We start from the raw sequence: 14,935 nt of genomic DNA on the forward strand, positions 1-14,935 counted from the left end.
GAGAGAGAAAGAAAGAGAGAGAGAAAGAAAGAGAGAGAGAGAGAGAGAGAGAGAGAGAGAGAGAGAGAAAAGAGAGAGAGAGAGAGAGAGAAAAGAGAGAGAGAGAGAGAGAGAGAGAGAGAGAGAGAGAGAGAAAAGAGAGAGAGAAAAGAGAGAGAGAGAGAGAGAGAGAGAGAGAAAGAAAGAGAGAGAGAGAGAGAGCGAGACAGAGAGAGAGAGAGAGAGAGAGAGAGACACAGAGAGAGAGAGAGAGAGAGACAGAGAGAGAGAAAAGAGAGCGAGAGCGAGAGAGAGAGAGAGAGAGAGAGAGAGAGAGAGAGAGAGAGAGAGAGAGAGAGAGAAACGTCTTTTCTGTCAGAGAGAGAGGAGGATAAAGTTGGGGCCGAGGGCAGTGCATTGTGGGAAGGTATGGCACGGTGAAAGCATAAAGTATGGCGGATGGGGAAGAGCCGTAAGTAGTGTTGAATGAACCATACATTTAGGGAACGAATTCTGATGATTTGTTGATAACTGTGTGTTGCGATACGAGTGTGCTTGAACCTTCTTTTATTCTCTCCTTTTAGGGAGAAGAAAAGAAGGAGAATAGAGGAGCTGACTGAGAAGTTAGTGATGAAATGCTAAGCGCTGGCTGCAGGTTTGAGTATTGCACAGCATAGGGAGTGTGAAAATTCATCCTTTCTCATCTAAACAGAGTGTGTCCCCTGAGCTGTAGCACACTGAATGCAGATCCGGACAGCCGACGCTGTAAAGTAGACTGCAGCTCAGGAAGTGTTTGCTCTTCACTGGAGCTGTACTTCACTGAGAGATGAAGTAGCTAGCACTAGCTGGCTAACGGCTAACTAGCGCGTTTGCCTGTCAGCACAGATAAACAAGGCCTGTGTGGCGAGAAGAGTCGATCATTTAAAGACTTTCAAGTGGCGATGAATTTTCACATACTGGACTGTAGCCAACGTAGCCAGCTTATCTGCAGCAGATCTGTGTAGAGTTTCTCTTTGTCAAAGCGATGTCAGGTTTCTACTTTGGTGGCCTGGGTCCATGATAAATTGGCTGTTAGTGAGAGCTGGTGCCGGTCATGCAGTCTGACAGTGAAAAGGTGTAAGGGTGTACAATTTAGGGTTCGATCCCATATTTCATTTTAATTAATAAAATATATATTTTTACTTGGTTTATAAATGGCTGACTTGATTCCACAGGACTCTAATTATGACTTATCTAAGGGTTTTTGTGGGTTCTTGTGCAAATTGGTGATCTTATAAAACTGCAAGTGACGATGGCTTGATTGATAGATAGACCAAGACCACCATATTTACAATTAGTGTTGGACACCGATGGGATTTGGCTTCCACCTTTAACCCATCTTTGAAGTGAACACGCACACAGTGATGGTGAGCACATGTGCCCGGAGTGATGGGCAGCTGTTGCTGTGGTGCCCGGGGAGCAGGGAGGCTGAGGGACGGTAAAGGGCCTTGCTCAAGGTGATCGCTGCCCAACAGTGGCTGCTTGCTGAGCCCGGATATCGAACCCACAACCTTGTTATCAAAAGCCCTGTGCTCCAACCGCTGAGCCACCACTGCACACTGTTAATCCCAGTGGAAAAGCTAAAAGCGATGTCAGGAAAGCTAAAAAAATAACAATGTCAGGAGCAGATTAAAAAACAACAACCTTATGGACAAGTATGTTATTTAAAAAGTCCAATGCAAGGGTTAGTAAAGTGACAGTGCAGTGTCCACTTCACTTCGAGTTCAGATGTGTTGATATCAAGTACCAATACGTGTGAGATGTCTACATGTACACACCTCTATGTTTTTATTAAAATCTGTACAAAATCCCACAGAATCTACAACTAAATGTTTACAAAGGTACAGTTTTAGTGGCTTTTAACATTTAATTTAGGTTAGTTGTCTTCATGACATAGAAATGTTACTTGGAGATGGTAATAAACTTTTTAGTTTTTTAGTTCATAGTTTTAATTTAATGACCGTGTTTCAGCTCCTCTGCAATCCAATAAGAATACACTCAAGATCTGTTGTGTGGTTAATCTACTAATACTTTGCACAATGTGTGAAGTTTATAATGTATGTATTTGATTTTTGCTGTGTGGACTGATGTTGGGCATTATGGCGGATCATTTCATCTTTGCTAGGTCATTTTATTGTGTTTATTTGTTTTAAAAGTTAAGGGTTATTGGATATGTAGTGACTTAGGTTTTTCTCTCCAGAATGGCAGTGGATGTCGGCAGCAGTGGTGATTGGGATGGGCGATGGAGTCATGTGCAGAAGTTTCTAGAGAGATCTGGCCCTTTCACACACCCTGATTTTGAAGCGAGTGAAGAGGTGAGCCAGTTTTGACTCAGTTTAAAAAAAGGCATGGTCTACAGTTCCAATACTGACTACTGAGCTTTTAAATAAGCTCAATAAGACGAGCATAGAAAAGAAACACTTTGTTTAAGATGAGCATCAGGTAGTAGGCCATCATGTTCAAACATTCTTCCTTAAAAGAGAAACACAGCTAACATTACATCATATGTTGTGTATTATTTCAGATTAGATTTGTTACAAAGTTGCATGTGTTGAGGATTTAATTTTGTGATGTCAGCTGGACACTGATATCTCTACACCAAAGATTAAGGTTGCAAAGTCTTTTTGTGCATCTTTTGTGATGGAATTGTCTTTCTTTCTGTCATTTTATTTTAAAGACACTCCAGTTTTTATTGGAAACATGTAAGATTCTGGTGATTGGAGCTGGGGGTCTTGGCTGTGAGCTTTTAAAGAACCTGGTAAGTCCGAATACTATCCATCAGGAACTGAAACACTTTTGCATCATTGTAGTCTATAATTTGGAAATCTTACTATGTGAATAGAAGGAAAGATAGATGAATAATTTTTAAGCGCCCTCCATCCACTCACTTCAGTATATTTGAAATTCAGCATGCTAGAATTATCTGGCACTTAACAAAGCAAAAAACCCTCCCGCGTCACCTCAGTTGTGTTTGTTACACTGGCTACCTGTCCCACTAGACCAGGGGTCCAGCACGGTTTCCTGATTTTCCTGCTCTAACAGTCCTGCTAAACCTGGCAACTAACAGGTGAGTTGAGTCCGGTGTACTTGAGCAGGAAAAGCATGAAACTGTGCAGGAATACATTCTTACGGTCTTACCGCCTTACTTAACTGTACATCTGCACCTTTACAGGCCTGCCTGTACACTTGGGTCTTCTGATGCTGGACTTTTCACTGTCTCTAAATTCATACGCTTAAGCTGAGCTTAAGACTTACTTTGTCTCAATATTTTAGTGCCCCCCCATACTGTAAACAGACTGTGATGCCCCTCACCCTCCTCCTCACTGCTGCTAATATTGTCTGTTTTTTTTTTTGTTTTTTTTTCATTATTTGTAAAGTGTCCTCAAATATTTAACCTTTTTATGTCTTTTTGAGGTCCTGCTTTTACAGTAGGAGTAATCGAAATGTTTGGAAAAAATTTATTGACCAAATAAAGTGGATGAAATGGATACTCCTCCCTTTGTTTCAGGCACTGTCAGGTTTTCGTCACATCCACGTCGTAGACATGGACACCATTGATGTGTCTAATCTGAACAGACAGTTCCTCTTCAGGCAAGGCTGCACCCACTCACCCCTGCATAGCCCGGCTTTACGTTATAATCGCTCTAGTTTGCAGCAGTTGACGTATTGTAATGTCGACATTGTGGATTTTCTTCTTCACACGTTCTGTTTCTCACTAAAGGTCTAAAGACGTAGGCCGTCCCAAGGCGGACGTGGCAGCTGACTTCGTAAATGGTCGAGTTCCTGGATGTCACGTCGTACCGTATCCTTCAGGGCACGATTCCAAATTGAGTAAAAGGGTCGAGGTTACTCAGATGTTCCGTTGTAATCAGTGGAAGTGTGACTGTTGATCTGATCTTGAGTTATTTCTCTGTTCTTAACGTACGATTCAGCCACTTCAAGAAAATTCAAGATTTTGATGAATCCTTTTACAGACGTAGGTTTCAAATTCAAATAGTTTCCTACTTTTAATTTGCTTTTTTGTGTCTCTTAATGTCTTTTCTAAATGCTTTTTTTGACAGTGTAGTGTTTTTCTTTGCATGAAATCTATGCATGACTTCTTATTGTTTCATTACATTGCTATGCTTTATACAATGTCTTGTTCTGGCTCTTATACAGAATTCCACATTATTGTGTGTGGGTTGGACTCCATCATTGCTCGACGCTGGATGAATGGAATGCTGGTTAGTGTTGTTTTTTTTTTTGTTTGTGTGTTTAATTTAAGAAAATGGTTTAAGTCCTTTGTGTGAATTCGAAATCCCTATCTGAAATTTCTGTAGCGTATGAGTGATGCTGAATAATAAGAGACTGCTGCGTGTGCGTGCGTGTGTGTGTGTGTGTGGGGGGGGGGGGTTGTTGAATGAATGACAACATGCCCCCCCCCCTTATTAAAGTAGAAGGTTAATGGGTTTTAATTATGGAGGCTTATTTTGAATTGACACAAATAATGACACAAAATCTATACAGCACACATAATGCTTGGCTAAATGTCTCTTATGAAGTTACACCTTGACTAGATGCTTTTAGTAGTCATCAGCAAGCTTCTGCCAGATTTTTGGTTGGACATTTCACCTTGCGTCTTGACAAAATTAATAGTGTTCAATTACATTTGTTGGTTTGCACAGACACCACTTTTGAGCACCGTCCACATAGAAGGTAACTTTTGGAAGGGCTTTTTCTAAAGCTTAATCTCAGCCTCCACAAACACCTTTAACCTCAGTTTGCAAAAGGTTTTTCTATTAAAGATATGTTGTCACTCACTGTGCCAAAGGTGGAAAATAATTGAAATCATACGGCCATAACATTTCCGTTTACGAGGAGTGTCTATAAACTGTGTGTAGTATGTGCTTACCTGACTGAGATTGTGTAAATTGTCTCCTTAGTTGTCGCTGCTTGTCTATGATGATGGGGTTTTGGATCCCAGCTCAATCATCCCCTTGATAGATGGTGGTACGGAAGGATTTAAGGGGAATGCAAGGGTTATCCTGCCTGGAATGACGGCATGTATAGATTGCACACTGGAGCTGTACCCTCCGCAGGTAACTGAATTTAGATTGCTTGATCAAACTTTAGTTAACTCTTTATTAGCAAAATTTGCAATAAACCAGCCAAACCATAATAATTGGAACACATTTCTCCAAATTCAACACACAATAATACTTTTAATGAAGTTGCTGCAGTCTTACCTTGACTGGCTATCTGGTTTGCTGACATTTGATTGCATTCGAAACCAGTCAAGTCAAGAGAGTTCAGAGTGAGATCATTGCCCTGCACAAACAAGGAAAGGCTGCATAAAGAGAGTAAAGGTGCTGAATCTTCCTAGAGTTACAGCTGGAATGACAGTTCACAAGTTGAAAGTTAAAGGAACACTGGCTATGCTACCTGGACATGGCAGAAAGAGGAAGCTAGTGAAGCTAGAGTGAAGCATGGCAGTGGCTCGGTGATTCTCTGGGGCTGCTTTGCTTCCTCTGGCAGTGAACGTACAGTAAAGCGTGGTTTCTGAAGACGTTATGTATGATTATGTAGTGGCAGTCACAGTTGCTTGACTTTAAACCAAAAGACTGGTGAACTGGAGGCCACTGCCCATTAGGAATGGACTGAGATTCTTCAGGAATGCTACCAGAAGCTGGCGTCTGTCAATGCATCACGTTTGCAGCAGGTCTTATCAGTGAAAGGGTCTCTGCAAAGTACTAAAGATGCTTGTCCTGAGGGGGTTGAATAATTCTGAGAGTGCAGTAGTCATTAGAAGTGGCTTTTTTTTTTTTGTTGTTGAATATGGCGAAACCACTTGTTCTATTAGTTGTATTGAGCTATTTAACTTGGACTTGTTAGATTGGTGTATAACCATGTCTTGGTTATAGCTTGTGTAGTATTTTCCGAGTTTTTCATCACACTACTGTCTCTGTTTCATTTTAGATTAATTTTCCGATGTGCACTATTGCTTCGATGCCACGGCTGCCTGAACACTGCATTGAGTATGTGAGGATACTGCAGTGGCCCAAAGAGAAACCATTTGGAGGTACACATTTGCTTTCTGGCAATGACTATACTTTATATTTATAAGAGTGTCTATAATTGCCACATTGTCATGGAAAGGGATTAAGGGATTTTTTTTCCTGTTCATGAAAATATTACAGGCAACTTTGTTTAGGATTTGATCATTCTGGGTTTGTTTTTTTTATTGCGGTCTGGCATGTAATTAAATGGCAATGAAAGGAACAGGAGGAAACCTTGTGGCTTAAAATGTACTGAATAAAATCAGCTTGGTTCTGAATGTTGGAATCTGTGCAGATGGCGTCGCTCTGGATGGTGATAACCCTGAACACATTCAGTGGGTGTTTCAAAAGTCTCTGGAAAGAGCAGCTGAATTCAACATCACTGGAGTTACTTACAGACTCACTCAAGGTAAAGCCATAAGGCCTCTGCAGGTAGAGTTTCTGGAATTCCCTTAAATATTGCATGTCATGGAGGCGGACCATGTATCTCCATCTCCTTGTATCTCTTAAATGTATTTATTTTTGCAATTTGGTGATTCATCTCAGTTTATAACAGTTTATACGTTACAGCAATGATTCATTGCAAGTAAAAGGCAGTATGTTGTGCATGTGCATACTTTAAGTACAGTTCTTGAGTTAAGTTTCTTACTCTGGATTTTTTTCAGGAGTGGTAAAACGAATCATACCTGCTGTTGCATCCACTAATGCCGTCATTGCTGGTGCGTTTTTGTATTTATTTATTTTTTGTTTGTTTACATTTAAGGTGTTTGTGCAAATATATTATTGCTTTTTTTAATTGCTTAGTTAAACAAGTAAACAAGAGGTTTTTGTTAAGCATTGTCTGAGTAGTAAGATGTGTTCTCATGCAAATCAAAGCACTTTGAATGGGAACTGTACTGTTTTATGCTAAAGCTTATTGTGTGTGTGTGTGTGTGTGTGTGTGTGTGTGTGTGTGTGTGTGTGTGTGAATTTTGCAGCTGCTTGTGCTACAGAAGTTTTTAAGATTGCTACAAGGTAATTTGTTTTTAATTTATCATGTAAATAAATTGTGCCTTTTAATACAGTAATTCTGACACCAAAATGTGTATCTTCATTAGTATCGTTACATTACAACTGAATGTGTTGATTGCTAATACTTTTGAGGTCATCTGTTTTTAGTGCATATATTCCTTTAAATAATTATTTGGTGTTCAATGATGTGGATGGCTTGTATACGTACACCTTCGAGGCAGAGCGAAAGGTAATTTTGCATAAACCCCCCTTTCATTTGTGAAGTGAATTCATTACAATTTAATCTCCATTCACATGTATGTGTGTGCGTGCACACTGTTTCAGTGAAACGTGCCTTTGTGTCCTTCTGATCTGTCCAACAGGAGAACTGCTCAGCCTGTAGTCAAGTTCCTCAGAAGTTACAGTTTCCTCCCTCTGCTAAACTACAGGAGGTCCTGGAGTATCTGACCGAAAATGCTTCTCTGTGAGTACTGCTGAATAATTGTTAGTATAGAAATATATGGGGAGGGGAGTATATGTAGATGAAATGGGAATATGCTTTGTCTTCCTTTGACTAAGGTGTGAGAGGACCTGCAGTAATGAGTCATTGTGTTTTTATTTTTTCCAGACAAATGAAATCTCCAGCTATTACTGCAACCCTTGAAGGCAAAAATAAAACTCTTTACTTACAGGTAAAACTTTTTTTATTATTATTATTTTTTTTAATAGGTGATTTAATTTAATTTGATTGTAATTTGGAGATATTATGTTTATATATGCTTTGTGTTTGTCTAGACTGTTGCCTCAATTGAAGAAAGAACAAGGCCCAATCTCTGCAAAACTTTAAAAGGTGAGATGTACTAAACATTGCAGTAAAGGAACAACATCAGGAATTTAAATAATTGTATGTTAACTGTGATCACAATTGAACTTGTCCTGTGCAGGTCTATATGCGAAGGGCGCCCCCTAATTTTCTTTAAATTGAGAAGTAGTAAACACTACTTGTATGTATGTGGCTAATCAAACATAAAGCACAATCTTCCGACATTCCTAATGCACAATATAAAAAAAATCTAATCATTATTGTAACCTGTGCAGATGTTTGGAAACCCGAAGAGTTGCAGAGGCTCCGATTTAGTTTTGACAAGACTTCAGACCCTTAGTAAACATATGCCTCAGTTTCTAATTACAACTGCTGATCTCCTCATCCAGCTAACAAGCAATTGTCCAAAGATATGAACACAAAAGAAATTAATGCCCACAAGTCTGGGGAAAGTTTTAAGCATTTTTTACATGTGGTTATGTTACAGTATGTTAAATGAAATGGTCTGAAGTTGGGTATGATGTAAAGCACCAGGGGAGCTGTGAAAGATGAGATGAGAACCTGCAGAAAGGTTTAGCTGAGTCAAGAGGATGGAGCACTATTCCACTATGCAGTATTACTGTGCTCAAAGGGAGTCCTAAAAAAAAATTGCAGGTTAGGTTGTCATAAAAAAAAAAAAATCATGGTTTGAAGGATTCTGCAGATAATCTAGAAAAGCCAGATGGGTTTTGAAAACAAGTGCTGTGGACTGATGAGGTTAAAAAATTGCCAGCTGTGAAGCCTTGGGGTGGAAATATTGCACTGGTGAAGGAATGGATTCCACAAAATGCCAGCAAATCCTAGATATAAACAAATGTCTACCATCTATCAAAAGGCTGGAGCTAAAAAGAATATGGCTTCTATGGCAGAATACTGATCCAAACCACAATTTAAGACACACAAAGAGAAACATTTGGATTGGCCTCACCGTCCCCTGAACTAAATGTCATAGAACTTTTGTGTATAGATCCTGTACACTGTGTGCATGTCCGATGACGGGAATAGGAATACCTCAGAACTAGAGAAAAGTGGAAAATTCAGAAGTTCTAAATCTAATGTGCACTGGCCACTTTTTGTGGTTATGGACACATAAAAAAAAAAAAGTAAATTAAATAAAGCATGTCTTCATTGCATTAATTACAGCTGTTGTTTACTTATTCTCAGTTGATGTTTTATTGAAATGTTTTATTAAAATGAAAAATTAAAACAGATTTAACAGTTGTGCTAACTGTTCCAAGTAACGCGTTACAGTAATGTTGATGAGCGTTTTAGCCATTATTGTGTATGTCTACTTTTAGCTAAACTTTTGTTCATTTTGCTTGGCAGAACTGGGATTGGCTGATGGGCAGGAGTTAGCTGTGGCTGATGTGACCACTCCTCAAACAGTTCTCTTCAAACTCAACTTTACATCCTAAATGCAGCCAGTCCTAACCCCCCCCCCCCCCCCCCCAACCACCACATCTCAAGCTTCTTACTGATGGAATACTGCAGTGAAGGCTCTATCCACACTTTACTCGTGTGACTGCCTCCCCTTCATAGATCAAAATGAATTGAAAACAGCTGTTAATAATATTTAAGTCTATTTTATTGTGTAAATAAAGCTGATTCTTGGGGATGTCCCGAGCCGATCCAGGCATATTTTAATGGTTCGGGTATTGGCTATTTTAAGCCCGATCCAGTGCCGATCCTTTGTTTGTTTGTTTTGTTTTTTTTAATATAAACTTTGCTCTAACAGAGCACTCTCTGATGTCCTCTAGGCACTGTTAACAGCCATTATTTCCAGCCCACAGTGTTCTCAGAAGGTAACAAAACCAGTTTAGGGTCTGCAGTGTGGAACTGTGTTACAGCAGAAAGTAAAATCTGCGGCTCTAGTGCTCTGAATTTGAGCCACCCCTTCATCAGACATTGGTCTAATTTGTGCCGTTTTTGTTTATGCTGCATAACCTATGGGGAAATGCACTACCTTTACTTTTAAAGTGGGGTTGATTAGAAATGGACAACTTTCATGTTCAAGTACCACACACACACACACACACACACACACACACACATTTCTTTGGTTTTAAACCAGCACTGAACAGCATGTTCAAAACCTGCAGGATCAGGCTAGTGCGCACACACAGTACAGTAAACTATATCATGGAGCATTCACAATACAAAATAATAAAATGTACAAATTCAGTTCAGAGTGTGTACCGCTACACACACATCAAGCACAAAGTAAATTCACAGCAGCATTTCAAAGTAACTGTCCGAATGATCAGGAAGGTAAGTCAGTGCAAGATATTATAGAATTGTTCGATTCAGAATGTCACATTATAGAAATTGTTAACTAAAAGCAAAGTGGTTTTCTCAGTATTCATTAGCAACAACTCTTATATTGTGTGGCCGTGTTTCTGTAGAAACACTACGTTCGGATTGGCTCGGTATTTGCCGATACTCAGCACTAAGGTATCTGAATTGCAATGAAGGGCAGAAAAAAACTGTATCGGGACATCCCTACTGATTCAGTATACGTCTGTAATGTTTGTCATATGCTTATTCAATCACCCAAAAAGCTCTTCAGAAGTCTCCTTACGATTAGACATAGTTGTCAGTTGCATATGTTAAACTTCTACTCCCGTTACCAACCAGTTACACAAGCCATGAGTGGCTGAAAGAGAAGATGCCAGCACTAACAGTATTCTGCACTGGTGGTAAAGATCTTTTGTTTATTTTATTTTTTTTGAACGCTCACAATAATGGTTGGTATTTTTATCAAACTGTTTTTGCCTATCTATTCAAGTGTACATATCACTGGTCACTTGTGTGCGTGTCAATAAACATGCTGTAATTAAAAATCAAGCAGTACAAACAATATTCTTTCCCTTTTTGGTGCAGCAGCATAAGGTTGTGGTAAATTATAGAGAATAGAGGCAGTTAATTATAAACGTGACCTTATAAAGGTTCGGGAACTTTTTTTTCTCTCTTATGGAGAGAAAATAATAGTCCTAATATTTGTGCCTCTGTTGCTGCACAGTAGAACAGTGCACCACCACTCCAGAGTCTAAGGGCCTAATCTCACACACTGCACAAGGTCTGATCTGAGCTTATATCAGTGAGAGGGGGGCCGTAAACAGGTACATTAAAAAATTATTTGGACTTTTTTTTTTTTTTTAGAATATTGAAAATACTGCGTTTAATGAGTCATTTTGTGTATTTCAGTATTTCGGTGGAACGTTTTTTTTTTTTTTACAGGGTAACATTTTAGTCATTACTGGAAATACTGAATTCTGTCATGTTGGTTTTCACAACTACGCTACGCTCTTAACTTCAGGGGGTTTCAGAGGGGTTTTCCTGACCAAAATAATCTCAAAAGGCAAATAATAAAGCCCAAAAGTCTTCAGGTTTAATGCTGGAAGCTGCTGAATGTATTAAAAAGGCTAGTTGCCTTCCTCAGTTGGCTGTTTGAGTCTTTTTATATATATATATATATATATATATATATATATATATATATATGATATGATATGAATTTGGTGATGATAATGTATTTATTTTTAGTTTTCTAGGCTACTTAAAAGCACAGATATTAGGTTTTAATCCTTTTCCTTCGCTCTTAACTCACAGTACAGCTGTAACCCATCTGTCAGAATCTGCTCCAGCTTCTAATAACTGCTGTCTGAACCACCGAAAGAGCCAGAAAGTAAAAGCACAGCCCACAAGATCGACCCTTTCATCGAGCCCTGCTAACAAACCCGACTAATCTGCTTTGGAGGAATAATGGAAGAGGGCTGCTGTAGTCGGGGAGCAGATGGTTTCTTGATTAAGTTTGTGCTGATGGATAAAGCCCTGCCGTGTGGAGAGGAAGGGGATAATTGAACTTGACTTCTGTCTCCCCCACAAACCCGGAGTAAATGAGGACCTCTGTGGAAGGAGGGCAAGTGCGAGCAGAGTCCAGTTTCTGGGTTGTTCTGTCTTCTTCATCTTCTCCTTGCTGTTGCCAGTTCTGCTGCTCCCCAGACACACAGCCGATTCTTACAGCAGGGACAGAAGAGGAAGAGGAGGAAGAGGAGGAAGAAGAGGAGGGAGGCTTTGAGCTGAAACAGGGCGGGACTGAGAGACTGAGGTGATTGCATGTGTACAGTCTGCAGGAAAGGTGAGGAGGAGATGACGAGAGAGATACACAGCCAGTATGGCTCGTTTCATTCGTTAACCTAATTAATGATTATTATTTTTAATTAAAAATGTACGTAAATAAATACTGCGATTTTCATGTTTTTTATTTTTTAATTATTTATTTTTTATTCAGGGGAATGGATTTAATTTCAGTGACTTCTTAAGGCAGTGTTGGCAAAAACGTCTCAGTTTCGACAATGACAACCTCTGGCGAATTTCCCTGGACCACAGGCTGTGCGTGAAAGTGTCCAGCTATTAAGACCACTAGCTGTTTTTTTTATTTATTTTATTTTTTTAAAGGTAAGATTTGCATAAACTTACTGCTTAATAGAGTCAGTATCTAATTAAATCATAAAAAAGTAATCGATAATATGTGTATAAAATATTACAGAATTTATTTAATAGCTTTTAATAATCATAAGTGCTATAAGTATACAGATTTGTTCAATAGTAATATTTATTCTGCTATAAATAGCTGTAAATCTGGGCATTAATAATTAGACTAAATGTATGTGTATGTGCTAGCTTTCCAATGGCAAGGTTCTCCTAAAGAGACCCAGTATATACAGTTACCATCCAATATTTGGTCTAATCAGTCCTTCATTAAAGAGCCCTCCAACCTCCGAGGTCGACCTATGATGTTATTGTGGTTTTATACACCAACAATAATCATAATTTATTTTTACACAGCTATTGTCTAACCTCTCCGGTGTCAGCGTGTGTCGGTGACCTCTGTTCTGATTGGCTGACCTGTTCATGCCTCAGTAGCCAAAGGTTGGTTTGAGCTATACTGCTGTAGACTGACTATGTGGATATCTGTCCAAATGTTTGTGGACACCACTTTGTGTGAATGCATTCAACTATTTTAAGTCACACTCCTTGCTGACACAGATGTGCAAATGCAAATGCAAATTGTCTAGTCCCTGTGGAAGAGAACTACCAATAGAATAGGACTCTCTGGGCACATAAGCATGACCCTATTGGCACCATGCCTAATGCAAGCCATGGGCTAGAGTGGTGTAAAGCGCCCCAGCATTGAGCTGTGGAGCAGTGGAACTGGATTAATTGTGCTTTCAATACCTTTGTGATGATTTGGGAGTTGTGGAAGAGGTGGGGTGGCGATCATCCAAAATCCTGGCTTCAGTAATGCTCTTGTTGGTGAATGCAATCAAATCCTCACAGCAATGCTCCAGAATCTGGTGGACAGTAGAGACTGTTACTCCAACTTTTTTTTTTTTTTTTAAATAAAGAAGACACCCAATGTTTGTGTCCATATAGTGTTAATTTCAGTGGTATTTAGGAGGAGTGAAGAACTTTGGTCCTGGAGGTGGTTTTGTGGGTTACCTGCTCAAGTACATCTAATTCAGTATAGTCATTATTATTGCCAGGTGTAGTTGGTGTATTAGAGCAGGGACATCACCAAACTGTGCTGTAATCTGGCCCTAATGTCTCCTCTTTTGTTATATGGTGTTTTTAGTGTGACATTATATTATACTTTTAGTCACTGCTTTGCAATATGACAATATGAACTATTAAAATATATCATATATATCATATTTCTCTTTTTATTAAATGAGAATAATATAAATACGACTACTACAACAACTTATAATATTAATACACATCATCATTACCATTATAACTTTTATTATTATTATTATTATCAGTGTTATTACTGTTGCTATTATACTATTTTAATAGTATTATTATAGCAGAACCAGATGATCTAGTCTAGATTTGTGCTCCAACCCAACCCAACACATAGCGATAGAGATAAAATGTGGCCTCTGCTTAATTTAATTTTAAAAAAGTGCCTAAAATAAGAGTTTACAGCCCAACCAAACTCACTTACGCCTGTAAGAAGTGTGAAATCTGTACCCAAAGGTTAGCAGTCAGTTTTTAATTTTAACATCAATCCCTGACCTTACTAATGCTCTTGTGGTCACAGCAATGTTCCAACATCTAGTGTAAAACATTCCCAGGAGACTAGAAGCAGACAGACTCCCTATTAATACCCTTGATTCCAGAAGAAGTGTTGGATGAAAGGGAATATACAAACACTGGGTCGTTTAGAGTTGTGTTTTTTTTTTTCCAGATATAGATTAGTAGTTTTTGATCTTTGTCTTGGACAAAACTGCATTTCTAATAGTGTCTCACCACTGAAAATGTGTTCCTCTGCATTCAGTCAGTGTCTCATATCAAAACGTCCGTGTTACAGTGTTCACTTGTGTGCAGCTGCTGCTGTGTGGAGTAGGTGTGACCCAGGCTGAGCATTTAGTATAGCATGTAGTGAAACAGTTAGTGATGATGTCGTTTCTGTTCAGAGAGCTGTTTCCAGAGGTTTGTTTTGTATCGTCACATATTTTACTGTTATGTTTCAGTTACCAAATCAAGCGACAGTAGACGGTTAGGAATGATCATATAGTCAAGTTTTTGACTATAGGAGCAATTCAGTGATTTGCCGGATGTCGCAAATGAAGGATTGTAGAGGATATTAGGGAGAGTTGATGTAAGTAGCAGTAGATGGAAGATCAGCTTAACTTTTTAAAACTTAACAGGAACACTAATCTCTCTCTCTCTCTTTCTGTCTCAGAACTCTCTGCACTTGAATGTTGACTCAAACATCCATACGATTATTTGAATAGGTTATCTGCATTCAGGAAGACAATTCTCGTCATTGTTTCTCCACATTTTGTATACCACCACAATGAAGTTAAGATTTAGCAGTTAGGATGTGAATAAAGTAGAGACTTCCAGGCTCAAGTCAAGGGTGTTATTGCATTAGCATATTAGGGCTTACAGACTTTTTTTTATTTTATTTTTTTTTTATTTTACATAATCCCATTTTCATATAATTGGATAGCAGACAGAT

General features: G+C 38.9%; 1 protein-coding gene across 3 annotated transcripts; it reads left to right on the forward strand.

Annotated features, from left to right (window-relative positions):
* The first annotated feature begins 335 nt into the window (after positions 1 to 335).
* On the forward strand, positions 336 to 10,745 carry LOC140576761 (NEDD8-activating enzyme E1 catalytic subunit). Of its 3 annotated transcripts, none has more exons than XM_072696349.1 (18): positions 336 to 451; positions 564 to 602; positions 2,219 to 2,333; positions 2,696 to 2,776; positions 3,527 to 3,609; positions 3,740 to 3,820; positions 3,951 to 3,994; positions 4,177 to 4,241; positions 4,941 to 5,096; positions 5,974 to 6,076; positions 6,349 to 6,462; positions 6,719 to 6,772; positions 7,031 to 7,067; positions 7,212 to 7,293; positions 7,427 to 7,527; positions 7,672 to 7,735; positions 7,839 to 7,893; positions 9,232 to 10,745. In XM_072696349.1, the coding sequence occupies exons 1-18, from the start codon at positions 432 to 434 to the stop codon at positions 9,318 to 9,320; spliced, it is 1,383 nt and encodes a 460-aa protein (XP_072552450.1). In that variant the 5' UTR covers positions 336 to 431; the 3' UTR covers positions 9,321 to 10,745. The 3 variants fall into 3 exon arrangements, with proteins under 3 accessions (XP_072552450.1, XP_072552452.1, XP_072552451.1); XM_072696350.1 differs by having other exon boundaries at positions 402 to 451; positions 564 to 634; XM_072696351.1 differs by lacking the exon at positions 564 to 602.
* The last annotated feature ends 4,190 nt before the right edge of the window (positions 10,746 to 14,935 follow it).

The sequence above is a fragment of the Salminus brasiliensis genome, chromosome 14 (assembly GCF_030463535.1).
Source record: "Salminus brasiliensis chromosome 14, fSalBra1.hap2, whole genome shotgun sequence".
Taxonomy (NCBI): domain Eukaryota; kingdom Metazoa; phylum Chordata; class Actinopteri; order Characiformes; family Bryconidae; genus Salminus; species Salminus brasiliensis.